At 44.1% G+C, this 19,803-nt stretch overlaps 1 protein-coding gene across 9 annotated transcripts in view; it reads right to left on the reverse strand.

Moving 5' to 3' along the window:
- DYNC2I1 (dynein 2 intermediate chain 1) overlaps positions 1-19,803 on the reverse strand; it is an 81,422-nt gene that overhangs the window by 51,187 nt on the left and 10,432 nt on the right. For 6 of the 9 annotated variants that reach the window (XR_013960393.1, XR_013960394.1, XR_013960396.1 and 3 more), the window contains exons 5-10: positions 15,498-15,806; positions 14,529-14,584; positions 13,219-13,273; positions 10,768-10,833; positions 9,123-9,191; positions 1,839-2,049 (exon numbers count right to left, since the gene is read on the reverse strand). Coding sequence is in view for 4 of the 9 variants with exons in the window: in XM_080664434.1 (XP_080520560.1) it covers positions 1,839-2,049; positions 9,123-9,191; positions 10,768-10,833; positions 13,219-13,273; positions 14,529-14,584; positions 15,498-15,806 (766 nt within the window). In the remaining 5 variants the exon portion in view is untranslated. The remainder of the gene's footprint in view (positions 1-1,838; positions 2,050-9,122; positions 9,192-10,767; positions 10,834-13,218; positions 13,274-14,528; positions 14,585-15,497; positions 15,807-19,803) is intronic. The other 3 variants (XR_013960395.1, XM_080664433.1, XM_080664435.1) reach the window with 1 other exon arrangement.

Below are 19,803 nucleotides of genomic sequence, written 5' to 3' on the forward strand. Positions count from 1 at the left end.
AAACAAGTCCTGCACCATAAGCGTGTCTCCAGCACAGCAGTTCTTCCATTACAGACACAGTGGGTCCTCACAGCCAATTGGCCTGGAGGTCAATTCTTCCCAGTGTACCAACAGCAATCAAGGCTTAACTACACCAAGACTTTGCACTCAGCCCACAAAGGGGTGTACCAAGAGCATCCACCTCAGGTGATTGGGGAGGCTGAGCTACTGGCCCCTATAGGTCACCTACCACACAAAGCCACTCCATCAACACAGGGAAGCAGCAAAATGCGGAGACAAAGAAACATGTCACGATTGAAAGAAATGGAGGAAAGCAAACTACTGGACGACATAGAGTTCAGAACCACATTTATAAGGTTACTCAAGAATCTTCTAAAAACCGCTGAGGAACTTAGTGAGACCTTTAAGAATCTTAATGAGAATGCCAAAAAAATGGAAAAGGACCAGTCAGAAATTAAGCATACACTGTCTGAAATAAAGAATATACAGAAACTCAACTGTAGATCAACGTACCCCAAGAATCAAATTAAAGATCTGAAATATGAGGAAACAAAAAACACCCAACCAGAAAAAAAAAAAAAAATCCAAAAATATGAAGATAGTGTAAGGAACCTCTGGGACAACTTTAAGTGTACCAACATCCGAATTTTGGGGGTGCCAGAAGAAGAGAGTAAAATATTGAAAACCTATTAGAAGAAATAATGACAGAAAACTTCCCCTACCTGGTGAAAGAAATAGACTTACAAGTTCAGGAAGCACACAGAACCCCATACAAGAGGAATCCAAAGAGGACCACACCAAGACACATCATAATTAAAATGCCAAGGGCAAAAGACAAAGAGAGAATCTTGAAAGCAGCAAGAGAAAAACGGTTAGTTACCTACAAGGGAGTACCCATACGACTGTCAGCTGATTTCTCTGCAGAAACTATGCAGGCCAGAAGGGAGTGGCAAGAAATATTCAAAGTGATGAACAGCAAGAACCTACAACCAAGATTACTCTACCCAGCAAAGCTATCATTCAGAATTGAAGGTCAGATAAAGAGCTTCACAGACAAGAAAAAGCTAAAGGAGTTCATCACCACCAAACCAGGATTCCATGAAATGCTGAAGGGTATTCTTTAAGAAGAGAAAAAGGTAGAGATAAAAATTATGAACAACAAAATGACAACAAATACATACCTACCAACAAGTGAATCTAAAAATCCAGTGAATAAAAAATCTGATGAACGGAATGGACTGATGAATATAACAGAATCAGGGACATAGAAAGTGAGTGGACTGACAATTCTCAGGGGGAAGAAGGTATGAGGGGTGCGGGAAGAGATTGGACAAAAATCTTACACCTATGGATGAAGACAGTGGCAGGGGGTAAGGGCATGGGGTGGGGAATCAGGTGGAGGGGAGCTATGGGGGAAAAAAAGAGGAACACCTGTAATAATCTGAACAATAAAGATTAAAAAAAAAAAATCAAAACTTAAAAAAAAAAAGAAAACTCCCTGAAACACAATCAGCGGGCCACATTCTGAACCTTTCCCACTGCGCCGACCCTGGGATGCTTCTGAGCCTCCTGGGTGGACACGCGAGATCAGTGGGCAGACTGACAGCACAGGGAGGACGAGCAGGATGTGACCCATGTGACCACCTCTGCACTGACCGTGCACAGCCACCTTCCGGCCCACCCGGCCCCAGGCCCAGAGCAGAAGGCTGTTTGAGCTCCCGTTGCAGACACTCCGCAGCACACTGGTCAGCACACTGGTCTCGATGAGTGCCGCCTGCCAGGAGTCACAGGGACTAGGCCCAGCTCCCGGGAGCACAGACAGCAGCCCCACCACATACCAGCCCCTGGCTCCCTCTCACGCTCCGATCGACCTTGCTTCTGAAACAGCTTCGATGACAGCTCGCCAATCCTTTCATTTTCTGCATTGATGGCCTTCTGAATTTCTTGTATCTCCTTTTTTCTGGCTGGAGGAAGTTCTTCTATTTTCTCACTTGGTTCTGGCTCATTCGTGCTATCATCATCACAAACCTCAAAGTCATCTTCATAGTCCTACAAACAATAACCATGTTTTTTGAAACTTTAAAACAAATTGACTTTAAAGAACACAAAGCAAAATGTGCAATTCATAATTTAAAATAGACAGTCGACGTCAGCCTCCTGGTGGATCAAGAAGACCCCTTTGTTTGTATCTCCCTTACATTTACCAGTCAGACATCTGTAATCCAACCCAGGCTCCTCTGCTAGCTCACAAACACACTGCGAGACCCATGCATCAGTACATCTGCAAGGGGTGTATTGGAGACGTAGGGCAGGAGGGACAAGGAAGGGCAGAGACTGTGTCTGCATATGCCGTTCAGTGGCCACAGATGACACAATAATAGGGGAGGGTCGAGGTGCGACCTCCACACTAGACCCAGCAAAGGGTGAGAGAGCAGAAGCAGCACTGCTGCCCAAGAATCCGGCTCCCTCCCTCTAACAGCAGCAGAGATGCACTTGTGGCCTCCTGGCTACAGTTCCTTGTGGCCACAAGCAACTGGGGGCAGTGCTGTGGGCCAGCAAACCCAGCTACCCCACCCACCACATTCCCCCACCACAGTGGTGGTGCCCCAAGACCTAGCGAGAACACCCCCCACTCTGGCCACCAGGTGCTACATGCACAGGTGAGAGAAACCACAGCCTGCACTACAGCACCACCTGCTGGAGAACAGAAGGGCGTCCTCTGGGCACCAGCGAGCTGTCAGGCTCAAACCTACCTGAACAAGAAAAGAACTCCGACTTCGACTGCACCTGCCAAGGAACAACCCATGGAGCACCATGAGCAGACAAGGTAACATGGTCACAGAAAGATCATGACAATTCCAGTACCCAAGTCAAAACCATGGAATGCCAGATTCAGATGACAGTGAATTCAAGATTGCGGTCATGAAGAAACTCAATGAGATACAAAAAAACCTCAGAAAGGAAGTTCAATAAGCTCAGGAATAAAAATTAATGAGTAAAAGGAGTACTTTACCAAAAAGACCAAAACTATAAAAAAAAACCCAAACCAATTCTGGATCTGAAGAACCCAATAAATGGGTTAAAGAATGCATTAGAGAGACTGGAAATAGAGCAGAACATAGAGAAAGGAGAATTTGCATAGGGAAAGGAGAATTTGTGAGCTCCAAGACAGAAACCTAGAAAAGATTCAGGTGGGAGAAGAGAGAGAACTAAGAGCGAGAAAAATAAAGAAACGATACAAGTACTATCTGACCCCATTAGCAGAGCAGCACAAGGATGATGAGTTTCCCAGGAGGACAGAGAGGGGGTCAATGAGGACTTTTGAAACCCAGGGGAGAAAATGCCATTCCAGTTCAAGAAGCTAACAGAACATCTAATTATTTCAATGCAAAAAGAATTCTCCAAAACACTTTGTATTAAAACTGTCAAAAGTTAATGATAAAGAATTCTCAAGGCAGCCGGGGAACAAAAAAACTCCATTCAATTATCTTCGTCTTTCTCAGTAGAAACCCTGCAGGCTAGAAGAGAGTGAAACTATATACTCAAAATATGGAAAGAGAGAAACCACCAGCCCAGGAAAATAAATCCACGAAGTCATCCTTTCGGCTGATGGAGAAACAAAGGCTTCCCCAGACCACCGAGCGCTGAGGGCATTCACCACCTCGGACCGCATCACAAGGAACGCTTACAGGGGCTCCTCCACCTGAAGCAAAAAGACAGCAGCAGCAACACTGTGAGGGGCCCTTCCGGTGTAGCTCAGTGGATGGAGTGTCTGCGGGCTGGGGGTGGTCACAGTTTGATTCCAGTTGAGGGCGCATGCCCGGGTTGCGGGCTTGGTCTCAAGTGGGGGGCGTGCAGGAGGTGGCCAATCAGTGATTCTCTCTCATTATTGATGTTTCTATCTCTCTCCCTCTCCCTTCCTCTCTGAAATCAATAAAAATATTTTTTTAAAAACTGTGAGTGGGATGACAGACAGACAGAGGCAGGAAACTGCACCTCTACTTCAGAATAGATTGCAAATTGGTGCAGCCACTGGGCACTAAACAATTATAACAAAGGTAAAGAAAAACAGCAAGACAAGTACCTAGAGCTGCTGCAATTTGTTAAGAATGCACCATAAAACATTAACATAGAAAGGAGGAGGAGCCAAAACCGGTTTGGCTCAGTGGATAGAGCGTCAGCCTGCGGACTGAAAGGTCCCAGGTTTGATTCCGGTCAAGGGCATGTACCTTGGTTGCGGGCACATCCCCAGTGGGAGGTGTGCAGGAGGCAGCTGATCGATGTTTCTCTCTCATCGATGTTTCTAACTCTCTATCCTTCTTCCTTCCTCTCTGTAAAAAATCAATAAAATATATTAAAAAAAAAAAAAAGAAAAAGAAAGGAGGAGGAAAAGGGCTGGATTGTGTATGGGGATGGAGATGCTAAGCAGAAGAAAAAGAACTACATCTCCATCTACAAGATATTTTATACAAACCTCATTGTAACCACAAAACAAAATCCAGAGCTGGGGCCAAAACATTCAGAAAGAGGAAATGAAGAAAAATATCATAGAAAACCACCTGACTGAAACAGCAGACAGAAAGGAAAGGGAAAGAAACGATGGAGAGGGGGAAACCAAGATGGCGGCATAGGTAAACACCTAAACTGCTGCCTCGCACAACAATTTCAAAACTACAACTAAAAGACAGAACGGACACCATCCAGAACCGCAGGAAAGCTGACTGAGTGAAAATTCTACAACTAGAAGGAAGGAGAAAAGCTCACAGAGAATTGGAGGTACGGCAAAGGGTCTTTGTGCGCGCAGAGAGGAAGGGCGGCGGAGTGCCTGGCTGGCTTTCTCTGGCGGAAGGGGGAAGGGAGCCCCCGACCGCATTGAACCCCAGTTCTGACTGCACTGAACACCTATTCCGGGCGAGCCCCTGGGGACCCACGCTCTTGTGGGGGGAGTCTGGACTCTCGGGCGGAGACTCGGGAGCCGGGGAAGGCGGAAGACTGAAAGTCCGCTCGCGCCAGTGCGCACAAAGGCTGCGGGAGGCTGCCACAGGCTTTCCCTAGCGGAAGGGAGTGAGAGGCTCCTGACGGCACAAAACCCCAGTTCTGACTGAAGTGAGCCCCAGTTCTGACTGCAGTGAACCCCAGTTCCAGGCGAGCCCCCGGGGACCCACGCTCTTGTGGGGGGAGTCTGGACTCTCGGGCGGAGACTCGGGAGCCGGGGAAGGCGGAAGACTGAAAGTCCGCTCGCGCCAGTGCGCACAAAGGCTGCGGGAGGCTGCCACAGGCTTTCCCTAGCGGAAGGGAGTGAGAGGCTCCTGACGGCACCAAACACCAGTTCTGACTGAAGTGAGCACCAATTCTGACTGCAGTGAACCCCAGTTCCAGGCGAGCCCCTGGAGACCCACGCTCTTGTGGGGGGAGTCTGGACTATCGGGCGGAGACTCGGGAGCCGGGGAAGGCGGAAGACTGAAAGTCTGCTCGCGCCAGTGTGCACAAAGGCTGCGGAGGCTGCCACAGGCTTTCCCTAGTGGAAGGGAGTCAGAGGCTCCTGACGGCACTGAACACCAGTTCTGACTGAAGTGAGCCCCAGTTCTGACTGCAGTGAACCCCAGTTCCAGGCGAGCCCCCGGAGACCCACGCTCTTGTGGGGGGAGTCTGGACTCTCGGGCGGAGAATCGGGAGCCGGGAAGGCAGAGGACTGAAGGCACACACGTGCTAGCAAGGGCAAGGCTGATGGGAAGCCAAGACTGAGACTCCACCCCATCCAAGCAGAGCACAGAGGCTATTGCAATTTGGCAAGTCTAATCCTATAAGGCTGTCTCCAGCACCGGACTTCTCCCAGCATAGACACAGCTGATCCTTACAGCCAACTGGCCTGGAGGTCAATTCTTCCCAGTGATACCAACAACAATAAAGACTTAATTACAACAAGGCTGTACACACAGTCCACAAAGGGGTGCACCAAGAGTGTCCACCTCAGGTTAACTGGGGAGGCAGACCCACTGGGCCAAATTGGAAACCTAGCACACAAATCTACCAACTCAGGGAAGCAGTGAAAATGCGGCGTCTAAGAATCAGATCACAAACGAAAGAAATGGAGGAAAACAAACGACTGGATATAGAATTCAAAACCACGGTTATAAGGCTTTTTAAGAATATCCTAGAAAAGGCCGATAAATATAACGAGACCCTCGAAGAGATGAAAAAGGACCAACTAGAAATTAAACATACACTGACTGAAATAAAAAATATTATACAGAGACCCAAAAACAGACAAGAGGAACACAAAAATCAAGTCAAAGAATTGAAATACAAAGAAGCAAAAAACACTCAACCGAAAAAGCAAAAAGCAAAAAAAAAAATCCAAAAAGTTGAAGATAATGTAAGAAGACTCTGGGACAACTTCAAGCGTACCAACATCAGAATTATGGGGGTGCCAGAAGAAGAGAGAGAGCAAAATACTGAAAACCTATTTGAAGAAATAATGACCGAAAACTTCCCCCACCTGGTGAAAGAAATAGACTTACAAGTCCAGGAAGCCCACAGAACCCCAAACAAAAGGAATCCAAAGAGGACTACACCAAGACACATCATAATTAAAATGCCAAGAGCAAAAGACAAAGAGATAATATTAAAAGCAGCAAGAGAAAAACAGTTAGTTACCTACAGGGGAGCACCCATACGACTGTCAGCTGACTTTTCAACGGAAACTATGCAGGCCAGACGGGAGTGGCAAGAAATTTTCAATGTGATGAATAGCAAGAACCTACAACCAAGATTACTCTACCCAGCAAAGCTATCATTCAGAATTGAAGGGCAGATAAAGAGTTTCACAGACAAGAAAAAGCTAAAGGAGTTCATCACCACCAAACCAGTATTATATGAAATGCTGAAAGGTATTCTTAAAGAAGAGGAAGAAGAAAAAAGGAAAGATAAAAATTATGAACAACAAATACATATCTATCAACAAGCGAACCTAAAAATCAAGTGAATTAAAAACCCGAGGAACAGAATAATCTGGTGAATATAATAGAATCAGGGGCATAGAAAGGGAGTGGACTGATAATTCTCAGGGGGAAAGGGGTATGGGGGGGTTCATAAAGAGACTGGACAAAAATCATACACCTATGGATGAGGACAGTGGGGGGTAGGTAAGGGCAGAAGGTGGGGTGGGAAATGGCTGGAGGGGAACTATGGGGGAAAAAAGGAGAAATAATTGTAATAATCTGAATAAAGATTTATTTAAAAAAAAAAAAAAAAAGAAACGATGGAGACACAGAGCGGCCAGAACATACATGGTGAAAGGGCTGCAGGAAGTCCTCACGTACCAGGCGTCACCCCAAGCATGAATGGCTGAACTCGTGGATTAAAAAACAAGACCCATGCCCTGACCGGTTTGGCTCAGTGGATAGAGCGTTGGCCTGCGGACTAAAGGATCCCAGGTTCGATTCCAGTCAAGGGCATGTACTTTGGTTGCGGGCACATCCCCAGTGGGGGGTGTGCAGGAGGCAGCTGATCCATGTTCTCTCTCATCGATGTTTCTAACTCTCTATCCCTCTCCCTTCCTCTCTGTAAAAAATCAATAAAATATATTAAAAAAAAAAAAAACAAGACCCACCAATACACTGCCTTGCAGAGACTGTCACAGCTGCAGCGGCAAACTGGCTTAAAGCGAGGGAGGTAACACTCCCAGCAAACAGTGTCCGGAGAAAAGCGGGCCAAGCCACACTCATATCAGACAAAATGGATTTCAAGACAGAAAGGATAACAAGATAAAAAGATGGACATTTTATACCAATAAAGGGGACAATCCATCAAGAAGACATAACATTTATTAATATATATGCATCAAAGATACTTTCAAATGATACTTCCAATAAGGATTACTATCCAAAATATATAAAGAACTTAACAACAACAAAAAATCTGCTTAAACAATGGGCAGAGATCTGAATAGACATTTTTCCAAGAAAAACACACAGATGGCCACAGCTATATGAAAAGATGCTCAATGTCACTAGTCATCAGAGAAATTCAAATAAAAACCACGAGAAACCACCTTATCTCTGTCTGAATGGTTCTATCAAAAAGACACAAATAGCCAAAACCGGTTTGGCTCAGTGGATAGAGCGTCGGCCTGTGGACTGAAGGGTCCCGGGTTCGATTCCGGTCAAGGGCATGTACCTTGGTTGCGGGCACATCCCCAGTGGGAGGTGTGCAGGAGGCAGCTGATCGATGTTTCTCTCTCATCGATGTTTCTGGCTCTCTATCCCTCTCCCTTCCTCTCTGTAAAATATCAATAAAATATATTAAAAAAAAAAAAAAGACACAAATAACAGGTGTTGGTGAGGATGTGGAGAAAGGGAACCCTGGGCACTGATAGTAGGAATGCAAATTGGTGCAGACACTGTGAAAACTGTGTGGAATAGAGAGACCATATGACCCAGCAATCCTACTTCTGGTTATTTATTTAAAAATATGAAAACACACTCATAGATATATGCACCCCTACGTTCATTGAAGCATTATTCACAACAGGCAGGACATGGAGACCACCTGTCCATCGATGGATGTTTGGGGAAAAAAGACGTGGTGCGTGTACACAATAGAATGCGACTCAAACATAAGCAAAGATGAAATACTGCCATTTGTGACAACATGTGTGGCTCTTGAATGTATCATGCTAAGTGAAATAAACCAGACAAAATGGACAAAAACCATGTGATTTCAGTCCTTTGTGGAATATAAAACAAAAAAGTAACAAATGAACTAACAAAACAAACTCCCAGGCTTAGACTATGAGGACGTATGTATTATATATGCTCTACATATACACACACATACACATGTGCATACATGTATACATACCTATATACATGCATATACATATATATGTTTGTATGCAGTGTACTTAACAATGAATTAAATTATAATGTCACTTAATTACATCATATTGGTAAGCATTAGTAGACACATAACAAACTTTTTATAGATAACAGACCTAAATCAAACAGATATGAAATCTTAAGAGTAGTAAAGAGAGAAAAAAAGCTATAAGTTACTATACTTATGCTGATTTTAAGGACAAATTATTTTAAGCCAAGAAAAATTTTAATGTTTATACATACTTCAAAATCATCTTCAAAATTGGCCATGTAGTCAACATTTTCTAAGTCAATGTCTTCCTTTTCAATTTCCTAGAGGTAAAAATCAAACACATAACAAAAAAATCAATCATAAATTTGAATCTTGTAAATAGGTTGGGAAACAACATGTTGTCTGAGATTCACTTGAAATCGCTAACTTAAAAATGTGAGTATTTATAAAACTAACAACCTACCTCAAAATCCTTTAAGAATTTGCTAACTAATTAATTAGTATGACCAAAAAGAGAAAACAGTTAATAAACATATCCTTTTTGAGAAACTTCTGTAATTCTGATGGCTAAAGAAAAAAAGTTTTATACAAATAAATTCCAAACTTTAGCACTGCCTCTCCCTAGTCTATGTCCCACCCATGAACACATCCCTATGTTTGCAGTCAGGAGGGCGCGCGTGCGCGCACACCCACCCACCCACACACACACACACACACACACACTCACACACACTCGGCAGCCCATGAATTGCCGTGTGCTCCAGTGACTGAAATACAAGAACGAGGTCTCTGGTGTGGAGCTTACTCAGCACGCCCCCCCCCTTTCCATCAGGGAAGACAGGCTGTCCTTCAGCACCAACTTCAGCACCTGCAACCTGGGGATAAAGAGAGGAATCCGCCGGTGGGAGGTGTGCTCAGTTGTGTCCTGGAGCCTGCACAGGTCACCAGAAGGCCTTCTGGTTTGGGTCTTACGGATGAGCAAGGGCTGCAGGAATACCTCAATACCTGGGGCTGCGGAGTTATCCAGAGCAAATAGTGTAGAGGAAAAACTGCCCACGCAAAGGTCCTCCTGGCACATGGTCATGTGCAGTCACTACGCTGTAGGCATAGCACACGACATTTACTGCACAAGGAAGTAGGATGCCTGCTGCCTGGTCAGACACACCGGAGGAAAAACAAGGCCCAGCACCTCCCTGCTGACCTGGGTGCAAGCTCTCTGTGACCCGCGTGACCATCAGACAGTCTGTGCCCAGCAAACACGCACAGTGCCTCACCGTGTGCCAGACCCTTTGCCAGGGAGGACAGGTGACATCTTACTTCTCTGCACAGCTAGAACCAGCTGGGGACAGTGACAAGATGTGCCATCACAGGAGTCTGCCACGTCTGCAGTGTTTCCCCGTGTTTTGCAAAGAACTTCTGTGATCACTGTCCTCACTGGTAAGAGGGCATGCTGCTGCTGTGGTCTCTAGAGCAGCATCCATTTCCCAAGTGACCTGTGACCTGGAGTCTCGCTCCCTGACATGGCCTGAACCTCATGTTGTGTGATGTCTCTATTCAGTTGCTTCAATTCTCCACAAACTTTTGAATTTAAATGCAGAGCAAGGATGAGAAGGCTGGCCACTCATGCATACTGAACCTGTTCCCTGCAAAGCACTGTGCAAAACCTCCCCTGGGCCCTGCGGAGGAAGCACTGCTCTCAGCAAGCCCCTCCCCCCCTCGAGCCCTGAGACCAAGGCTGCCTGCGACCCGCTGACGGATTCTCAGACAAGTGTGAGCACAAAGGTCATGTTCAGACCTCTTCCCCCTTCACTCATTCCCCTAATGAAATGATGCTGGAGGTGGGGTGGCAAGCAAACATGAGTGAGGTATGTCTGTATCACAAGACGCACCCCTTACCTCAGCGTCTTCACCTCCTGGTCTCGGAGCTAGCTTCCACACGGCGGGGCCCTCATCGTGGCTGTGCTGGGGGACAGAGCACAGCCAGGTCAGCAGCCAAGGGATGGTCTCCCGGGCACCCAAAGGCCCACCTGCTCCCCTCCTCCCTGGAGGGGCTGCTATCAGTGGTACTGATGGGGTGACTCTCTGTGCCTTGGTCTCTCCTCTCGGAAGTGAGGGGATGATGGTGCCTACTGCCTAGTGCCAGTGTGAGGGGCAGGTACAGTGAGACTGCCCAGCATGGGAACAGCTGTTGGGGTCACTGGTATGAAGAAGGCAGGACTCCAAGCACCACTGCCCCAAACTACTCAGTGTCACCAGGAAGGAAAGGGAGAGCTTCCCATGTGCCCAGACTGTAGGCTCTCTGCAGGCACAGGAATTCCTCAGGCCGCCAGGGCAATGCCACAGACAGAAGACCCCCACAGCCCAAGGAACTGCCCGGGTCTCCAATGTTGCTCCTGCATGCTTTAGGCCGCTCCTCCTTAAAGAAGAATGTAAATGTCTCTCTGATCATTTCTTATATTGATTATATGTCGAAAGAATAGTATTTAAGAAATAGTAGATCGCCCTTGCTGGTTTGGCTCAGTGGATAGAGCATCGGCCTGGGGACTGAAGGATCCTGGGTTTGATTCCACTCAAGGGCACATGCCCAGGTTGCAGCTTGATTTCCAGTAGGAGTCATGCGGGAGACAGCCAACCAATGATTCTCTCTCATCACTGATGTTTCTATCTCTCTCTCTCTCCCTTCCTCTCTGAAATCAATAAAAATGTATTTTAAAAAATAAGAAATAGTGGATCATATATTATTAAAATTAATTTTGTTTCCTCTTTAAGTTTTTTACTGGGAGTACTAGAAAATTTTAAATTACAAATGTGGCTCACATTATAATTCCAGTGACCCACACTAATCTAGAGCTTACCAAAACTTGGGAGACATAAAGAAAACATTAAATCTATATGTTTTCATCCAACAACTACACTTCAAGAACTTTATCCACAGAGAGTATGGGGGGCTGTGCCATTAGAAATGGAGGATTTCCACATGACTGGGAGGAACAGCCTGTTGCATGGGGCACAGGAGGGCGGGTGAAACAGAAAAAGGTGCTAAGGTCCCCAAATACACATCAACATGATTGAAAGGGATTTCATGAAAAAAAAAAAAAGATCCTATGGGAAGAAGTGTGGGTCAGGCTAATTTTTCCTCAGGTGTGGTCATAGCTGGAGAGTGAGTGACCCACCACCCCCAAAAGTGAACAAATAAAACAGGCCCACACGCTGCACAAACTAATTCATGTAAAATTGTGTGTTTCTGTGTACATGTATTAAATAAGAGAGGCCAAAATCTGCCATATTATCTATAACTAGAGGCCCAATGCACAAAATTCGTGCATGGGTAGGGTCCCTAGGCCTGGCCAGCCATCAGGGCCAATTGGGGCCTTCTGGCTGCTAGCCGAGGCCTCCCTTCCCTGGCTGCCAGCTGCCAACTGGGGCCTTCCTTCTAGCTGCTGGCCAGGGCCTCCTTCCCTCGCCACCTGCGCGCCACCACAGGGAACCTGATGGGCCCTGATTGTCAGCCAGGCCTAGGGACCCTACCCGTGCATGACTTTCGTGCACCGGGCCTCTAGCATATAGATAACAAGAAGCCTAGAAAAAAAATGGTTTCCTGGCATTATAACTGGTGCACCACTGCAGTTACAATAATCGTGATGAAGACTGTTCTGTGTCTACTCTTCTGACGGCACCAACATGGAAGACCGGGAAGGGTGTGGTCTCTGATTCTCGCAGTGCTGACACCACAGTGACGAGAGGAAGCACTTCACTCCCAGGAGGAGTGGGCCATGAGGTCACCTGAGCTTCTCTCTGGGAAGACTTTCAACATTAATGCAATTCCTTACTCAGCGTAGGGCTGCTCAGACTTTCTATTTCTTCTTGAGGCAGTTTCAATAACTTACACCTTCCAGGAATGTGTCCCTTTCACCTGGCTCTTGGGACTAGACTGGAAGGCTGTCGCTGCATCCACTAGTGAGAGTGGGTGCTGCAGTCTCAAAGACACAGAATTTTCTATTTCTCCCTTTAAGTCTGTCACTTTTGCTTCCTATATCTTTGTTAGGTGTGTGTTCACAGGTAATTGCTAACCTTCCTGCTGAGCTAATTATTTTATCCTCATGAGACGTCCCCCCGCCTCCTGACACTCCGTGTCCAGTCCCTTCTGTGGCACCAGCACAGCCATTCCAGCTCTGACAGCTGCTGCTTGATGGCTTCTTGTCCATCTTTTTGCTTCCGATCTCTTTCAGGCTTTTAACCTGGCGTGTTTCTTAGGTGCCTCCAGGAGCCACCACTCCAGTGACCCATCAGGCAAACCAAGTGCCTGGCTAGCCTTCCTGCACAGTAAGGTCAGTGTGACAGTCTTACCTTCCTTCTCGAGTCTTTATCTTTTCCACTGCTCCTCACTACATCCTCTGCATGCCTAGAAAGAAAATATGATGAAAACCAAAATTAATTTTTAAAAAATAGATCGTTTTAGATGTCAGCAAAGGCTCTTCTCAGTATTTGACAAGATGAAGTACTGCTATAAATGGCAAGTTTCCAAAGTGTGCTTTATCAGAACTGTGAACACTAAAGTGTTCCTAGCACTTTTACTATTTCAGTAGTAATCCAAAACACAAAACATCTTCAGTGGAGAGAAGAAAATGGGTTTTCACAAACTTGTGTATGAATCTACATCCTTATATGAGTTCTAGAAAATTCCTATAATTTTATTAGTCAATCCCAAATGTTATTTTATGCTTAATATAATATTTGGATTTCAAAAAGAAAGATTTACCTTACAATGTTCTATTTGTTAATCATATGCTATATGATAGTTGGGACCTAAAATTGAGGCTTTCAAATGTTCAAATTAATTCTCAATTTTTGGAACTTACATTCACCCCAGTTTACTGTAGCATGTGGTCGAGGAGGCCCACAGCTGAGCACAGCTTCCCTGTGAATTCCAGCAGACTGGCAGCACAAAGGCCAGGAATTTGCACCCCTGGGTTTAAGTGCTAACTTTGCTCAAACTTGTAAGAATTTGGGCAAGGTATTTAGCCTGCCTTTTCCTAATCTGTGAAAAAGAATTGCCAAATATGGCTGCCATAAGGAACAAACTAAAATCTACAGCTTATATACAAAATGAGGTTATTCATACACTCTAATCTTTAATCTTCACAAAACCCACTCAAAATGGGTATTATTTTTGTGAAGAAAAGGCTCTATAGGGCCCCCGACAACCTAGAAAGAGGCAGATAGGCCACTCGTGCAGACTGGTGCCCACTCTCTTGCTCAAAGTCCTGCAGGGCCTCACTGCAGCCACAGACCTGGGGCTGGGATGGTGGGTCTGTCCTGTCTTATCAGATGTGGACCAAGAGCCCTCCCACAGACGTTCTTCCCTCCAGGGCTGGGCGGCCCCCCATGGAGGGGCCATCTTCCAAGTGAGCTACTCCCCCAAAGGGAGTTCTGATTTTCTAATTTTGCATGAGCAAATACAAAAAGGCAGAATAAGATCAATAACTTGTAGCAAGTTTCCAGTTTCCTAGTGTACTTCAGATACGATTTGGAGGGTTGAGTAAGTAAAGTATATCTATCACTTATTGTCATTTCTGGCTATAATTAGGCCCAATAAGAAAAATTCAGCATTCTACGTGTTACGCATAATAATCAGCCAGAGGACATGCATTCCTTACTGGCCGCCAGTCCCATCTCTCTTTGAACTGCCACCCTGGTTTCTGTGTTCAACATTCTGTAAAAGAAAAAAATTCCATAACCATTAATTAGTAAATCAAAATGAATTAACTGTAATTAATAAACTCTGTAAAACAAGCATGGACTCAAAATTTAACAGCAGTAGCTATGCCATATGTATTTTTAGTCAGGTAATTATGTAAGCAGGATGAACAAAAGTAGATATATTAAAAGGTGATTGATTATGCAGTAGCTCAGTAAGAAAAAGTTATACTTATCAATTTCATATTCTTTTTAAAAAATAGGACTAGTTCCTTACAATGCTTAAAATTAAACTTTCAAACATATGGAATGTGGCTATTTCACAGATCTATGCACCTGTAGAAAAAAATTTTTAATAATCTTCTCTTACATTAATAAATGATTTAAAATAAAACGCATTAGATTGTAGAAATGGCCATGGATAGGCAGGCTGACAAGGCCCTGGCCGATGTTGTTCAGTAGTTAGGAGTGTTGGCCCATGGACCAAAGGGTCAGTCTCTGGTTGGATTCCTGGTCAAGGGAATGTATCTGATTGCAGGTTCGATCCCTGGACCCAGGGAGGCAACCAATCAACGTGTCTTTCTCGCATCGATGTTTCTCTCTTCTCCCTCTCCTCCTCCCCGTCCCTTGCATGCCTTCTAATAATCAATGGAAAAAATATCCTTGGGTGAGGATTAAATAAATAAATAGATAAAATATCAGCTTCCTCTGTTAAATTTCAAAATTTTATGACAGATTTCTGAATATGTGTCAAAAAAGCTTCCTATCTCCTAGGTCAGGAATCTCTATGTACTGACCATGGAACACAGACATGAACCATGTCTTACACGGTAATGACTCAGCACAGTCCCGCCTGGGCTACAGTCAGCCGTGCTCCTGCTACAGGGGCACCCAGCGTGGCCTAGGGTAAGCAGCACCAGGACACGCACCTTGAGCTCCCTTTTCCTATGCTCCTCTTTTGATGACCTCTCTTTTCTGTCCATGCTGCCTCGGTGCCTCTCGTCATCCAAGGGAAAGCCTTCCTTATGTACTTTCTCTTTGTGTCTTCTTTCCCCTTCATTTTTGGAGAGCGAGTTGCTTTTTTCTTTGGAGTACTTCTCTCTCTTTTCCCTGGTGCTGCTTTTCTCAGGATGCCTCTTTCCTCGATCAGCCTCTTTGTGCCTCCTGTGCCTTCTTTCACCCTCCTCTTTATAAAGCCAGTAACTAAGGGGGTTGTCCTTGCTGTCACCGTACTGCAACTATAAAAGGACACGGGGAAAGGTGCGTGAGCACAGGAGATGCACACGCTTTCATGCATGTTCCAACAAAGACGAGGAGGGCCAAACCACCACTTCCCTGCAGCCCTCTATCTGTTGTAGGGACCTTCCACACACTCCCTGATGACACGCTCCACAAAGAAAGACCCGCTGCTTCACTGGCCACCCACCTGCGGGGCAGCACAACCCTGAAGCCCACCGCCCTTCTCCTGATGTGGAAACAAGGCTCAAATCCCTGTCCAGTCCGGACTTCTCTATGGCCCCCTCGTCACATCTGTCATCCTCCCCCAACTCCAGCACATCTGACAATCTCTCCATAGGCTGCCCCACAGGCTATTTCTGAGGCTGTTCACACCCCTACGCCCCACACACAGGGATGTTTAAGACCAGGCGCCGTGGTTTTGCCATCACTGCACCCCAGACCACATGGATGCTCAGTAGTAACATGATGCCCATCTCAGGCTGCTAGTATGCAGGACATGTTGTCAGTGTGTAGTTATATGAGAAGTTAATATGTTTATAAGCAATTGGCTTTAACAAAGGCCAAGGTAAAAATCTGCATACCGCCAGTCCTCTGAAATAGTTCCTAAGACCTCCTATAACCCCTCTGTGTATGCAAATGAGCACTAGCCAAAAAAAAAATGCTGTTTAAAAGTAAATTTTAAGCTTAATAAAAAGGAGAAATTTTAAAATCTCTTCTGCTACTATTTACAGGGTAAACTGAAGGTTATTATTCAAGCATTAAATCTGATCATTAATAAAGTCACCATAAATAAAAAGAGAGTCACTTAAAATATAGGCATAGCAGCATTAGCCAGCATCTGAAAAGCAACCAAGTGTGTTGCTTGGTTTAAAAGAAAGAAAAATGATTTTTAAAAGAAACTTCCTAAATGTGACCTGGAAATTACTCTGGAAGGAAATAAAGGGAGGTTTCCTTCAAATGTCTGAAAAACTGAAATTAAAAGTCAATGCATTAGGCCTCAAAAAGAAAAGTAAATAATTTGCATTTAATCCTCCTTAAACAAAGTTTATGTGAATATACTCAAAAACTGATAGCAGAAATTCAATTAGTGTCATTTACTGTCCACACCCAAGGACAAATGAAGTTAGAAAATAAGCCTTATTTCAGACTGATTTAAATTGGCAGATTGAAATAAGTGAATATTCAGGGGAACTTAGTTATACTAGGCAGGAACCTATTCCTGGAGCATTAACTATTTTTTACTGATAGTTCATCTCATAGTAAAAACTGCTTCTCATGCAATGAATCCAGAGCAGTCATATTTCTGTGCAAAGAATTGAATTAAAAGCTATCAAGGCTGCATTACAGGATTTCCAAAAGCCTTTTGATATTATTTAAAACAAAAAAAGGGGATAGTGAAGTAATCTCCTGTAAGTAAACTACATCAAGCCTTAATTACTTTAAATTTTTTCCCTTTGAAATTTTTTCACTTGTAATGCTGATAGCAAGACACACATGGTGTCAGAATAAGCCAAAGGAAAATGGTTTGGCAAAATAAAAAGATCCCAAGCCTAGTTTATAAAAAGGATCCCTTTATTAACCTTTGATCAAGGATATGCTTATATATTTCCAGAAAACTACTCCAAGCCTGTGTGGATTCCTGCAACAATGGATCCAAGAGGGGAACTGACCAGACTACTCCAGCCACAGACAGCAGTAGCCCCAAGCAATACGCTGACGAGACAGAGGAAAAACAGTCCAGAGATGGGGGATAGTGAAGATGCATTGCCATGCTAGCAGTCATTAGCTGTGCATCAGCGCAGGTTGCCCAGGACCAAGCCAAAGAAGGTCAGACCTGCATTGCCATTGCTCACCGTTTGTCCACCATCCAGAACTAGAGTATCATTGCTGTCATGTCACAGGGGACAGTGATTGAAAAAGGAACTCATAAAAAACTGTTGGACAGTGATTGGGAAGGGGATTCAAAGAACTGTTGGCCCAGAAAGGAGCTTACTGCAGATTGATTCCTTTGATGCCTGGCAGCAATTTAAAAGGACATGAAAGAACTCAATCCTTTCCATTGAATTTAAAAATCTTAAAAGGACCCAAGCTCTGCAAATGGCATACATTCTTGTTAAATTTATTAAATCAAAAAAGGGGATATGCTCGAGGGTAATAACAGTAGTTAGCATAATAAATGCGAGAAGTTCATCAGAAGGCTGATGGACATCTTCAGCAGGGCTGAAAATCTGCATATTATTACCTGCTGCTGAACAACTGTAGGCATTTCCCCTAACCTGATAATCTTTTCCTATTTACCAAACTTTACCTTTGATATGCCTGTTTGCATTCCTAAAGGGCCAATGTGTTTTCCTGCAAATAAAAAGTCGTGGGTCCAGAGATTCAGGGAGCCCACTTCACTAGAGAGTGGAGCCTCCGTCTGGCTCCCCCAATGCCTTCCTTTATATTTCTTGTCTAGTCTCTATTCATTTATGCATAGCCCTTCTCCAGATTCCTGAACCCTACCTGCAGAAAGACTGTGGCAAAGAGAGAAAGAGATATAGAACATGTTTGAAGAAATAATGGAAGAAAATTTCCCTAACCTGGTAAAGGAAAAAGTCACACAAGTTCAGGGGGCACAGAGAACCCCAAGCAAGAAGAAGCCAAACAAGCCCATGCCCAAACACATCGTAATTAAAATACCAAAAATTAAAAACAAAGAGAGAATCTTAAAGGCAGCAAGAGAAAAGCAAACTGTTACCTACAAAGGAACTCACATAAGAGTGACACCTGATTTCTCATCAGAAACTCTACAGGCCAGAAGGGAATGGCATGAAGTACTCAAGGTAATGGAAAGCAAGGATCTGAGACCAAGATTACTATATCCAGCACGGCTATCATTCAAAATAGACAGTCAAATAAAGAGCTTCCCAGACAAAAAAAAAAGGCTAAAGGAGTTCATCACCACCAAGCCAACATTACAAGAAATGCCAAAGGGATTGCTGAGAAGAAGAAACAGAGAGAGAAACCTAGCCATACAGAATTAAAATGGCTATAAATAAGCACCTCTCAATAATAACCCTAAATGTAAATGGATTAAATGCTCCAATCAAAAGGTGTAGGGTAGATGAATGGACACAAAAACATGACTCAACTATATGCTGTCTACAAGAGACCCACCTCAAAACAAAAGACACACACAGATGAGAGTGAGGGCTGGAAAAAAGTTTTCCAGGCACATGGAAAAGAAAAAAAAGCTGAAGTAGCAATAATCATATCCAACAAAATAGACTTTAAAATGAAGGCCATCACAAGAGACAACAAAGGAATCAATCCAACAAAAGAACATAACCCTGGTAAACATATATGCACCCAATATAGGACCACCTAAATATAAAAAAACTTCTAGAAGATTTTAAGGGAAAGATCAACAACAATACAGTCATAGTAGGGAACTTTAACACCCCACTGACTTCACTGGAGAGATCTTCCAGACAAAAAAAATTATCAATGAAACAGTGACTCTAAAGGACATACTGGGTTAGATGTATTTAAATGACATTTATAGAACATTTCACCCCAAAGCTGCAGGATATACATTCTTCTCAAGTACACATGGATCATTAACAAAGACATGTTAGGATACAAAGCAAGTCTCTACAAGTTCAAGAAGATTGAAATCATATCAAGCATCTTCTCAGATCACAGTGGAATGAAATTAGAAATCAACTACAGTAAAAACACCCCAAAACATTCAAACACATGGAGGCTAAATAGCATGTTATTAAACAATAAATGATTTACTAACAAGATCAAGAAAGAAATCAAAAACTTCCTAGAAACCAATGAAAATGAGCACACAACAACCCAAAATCTCTGGGACACAGTGAAAGCAGTCCTGAGAGGGAAGTTCATAGCACTACAGGCCTACCTCAAAAAACATGAAAAATCAACAATGAACTATTTAGCCCTACATCTTAAAGAACTAGAAAAAGAACAATAAGAAAAGCCCAGAGT

Source organism: Plecotus auritus, assembly GCF_963455305.1.
Source record: "Plecotus auritus genome assembly, chromosome: 4".
Classification (NCBI taxonomy): domain Eukaryota; kingdom Metazoa; phylum Chordata; class Mammalia; order Chiroptera; family Vespertilionidae; genus Plecotus; species Plecotus auritus.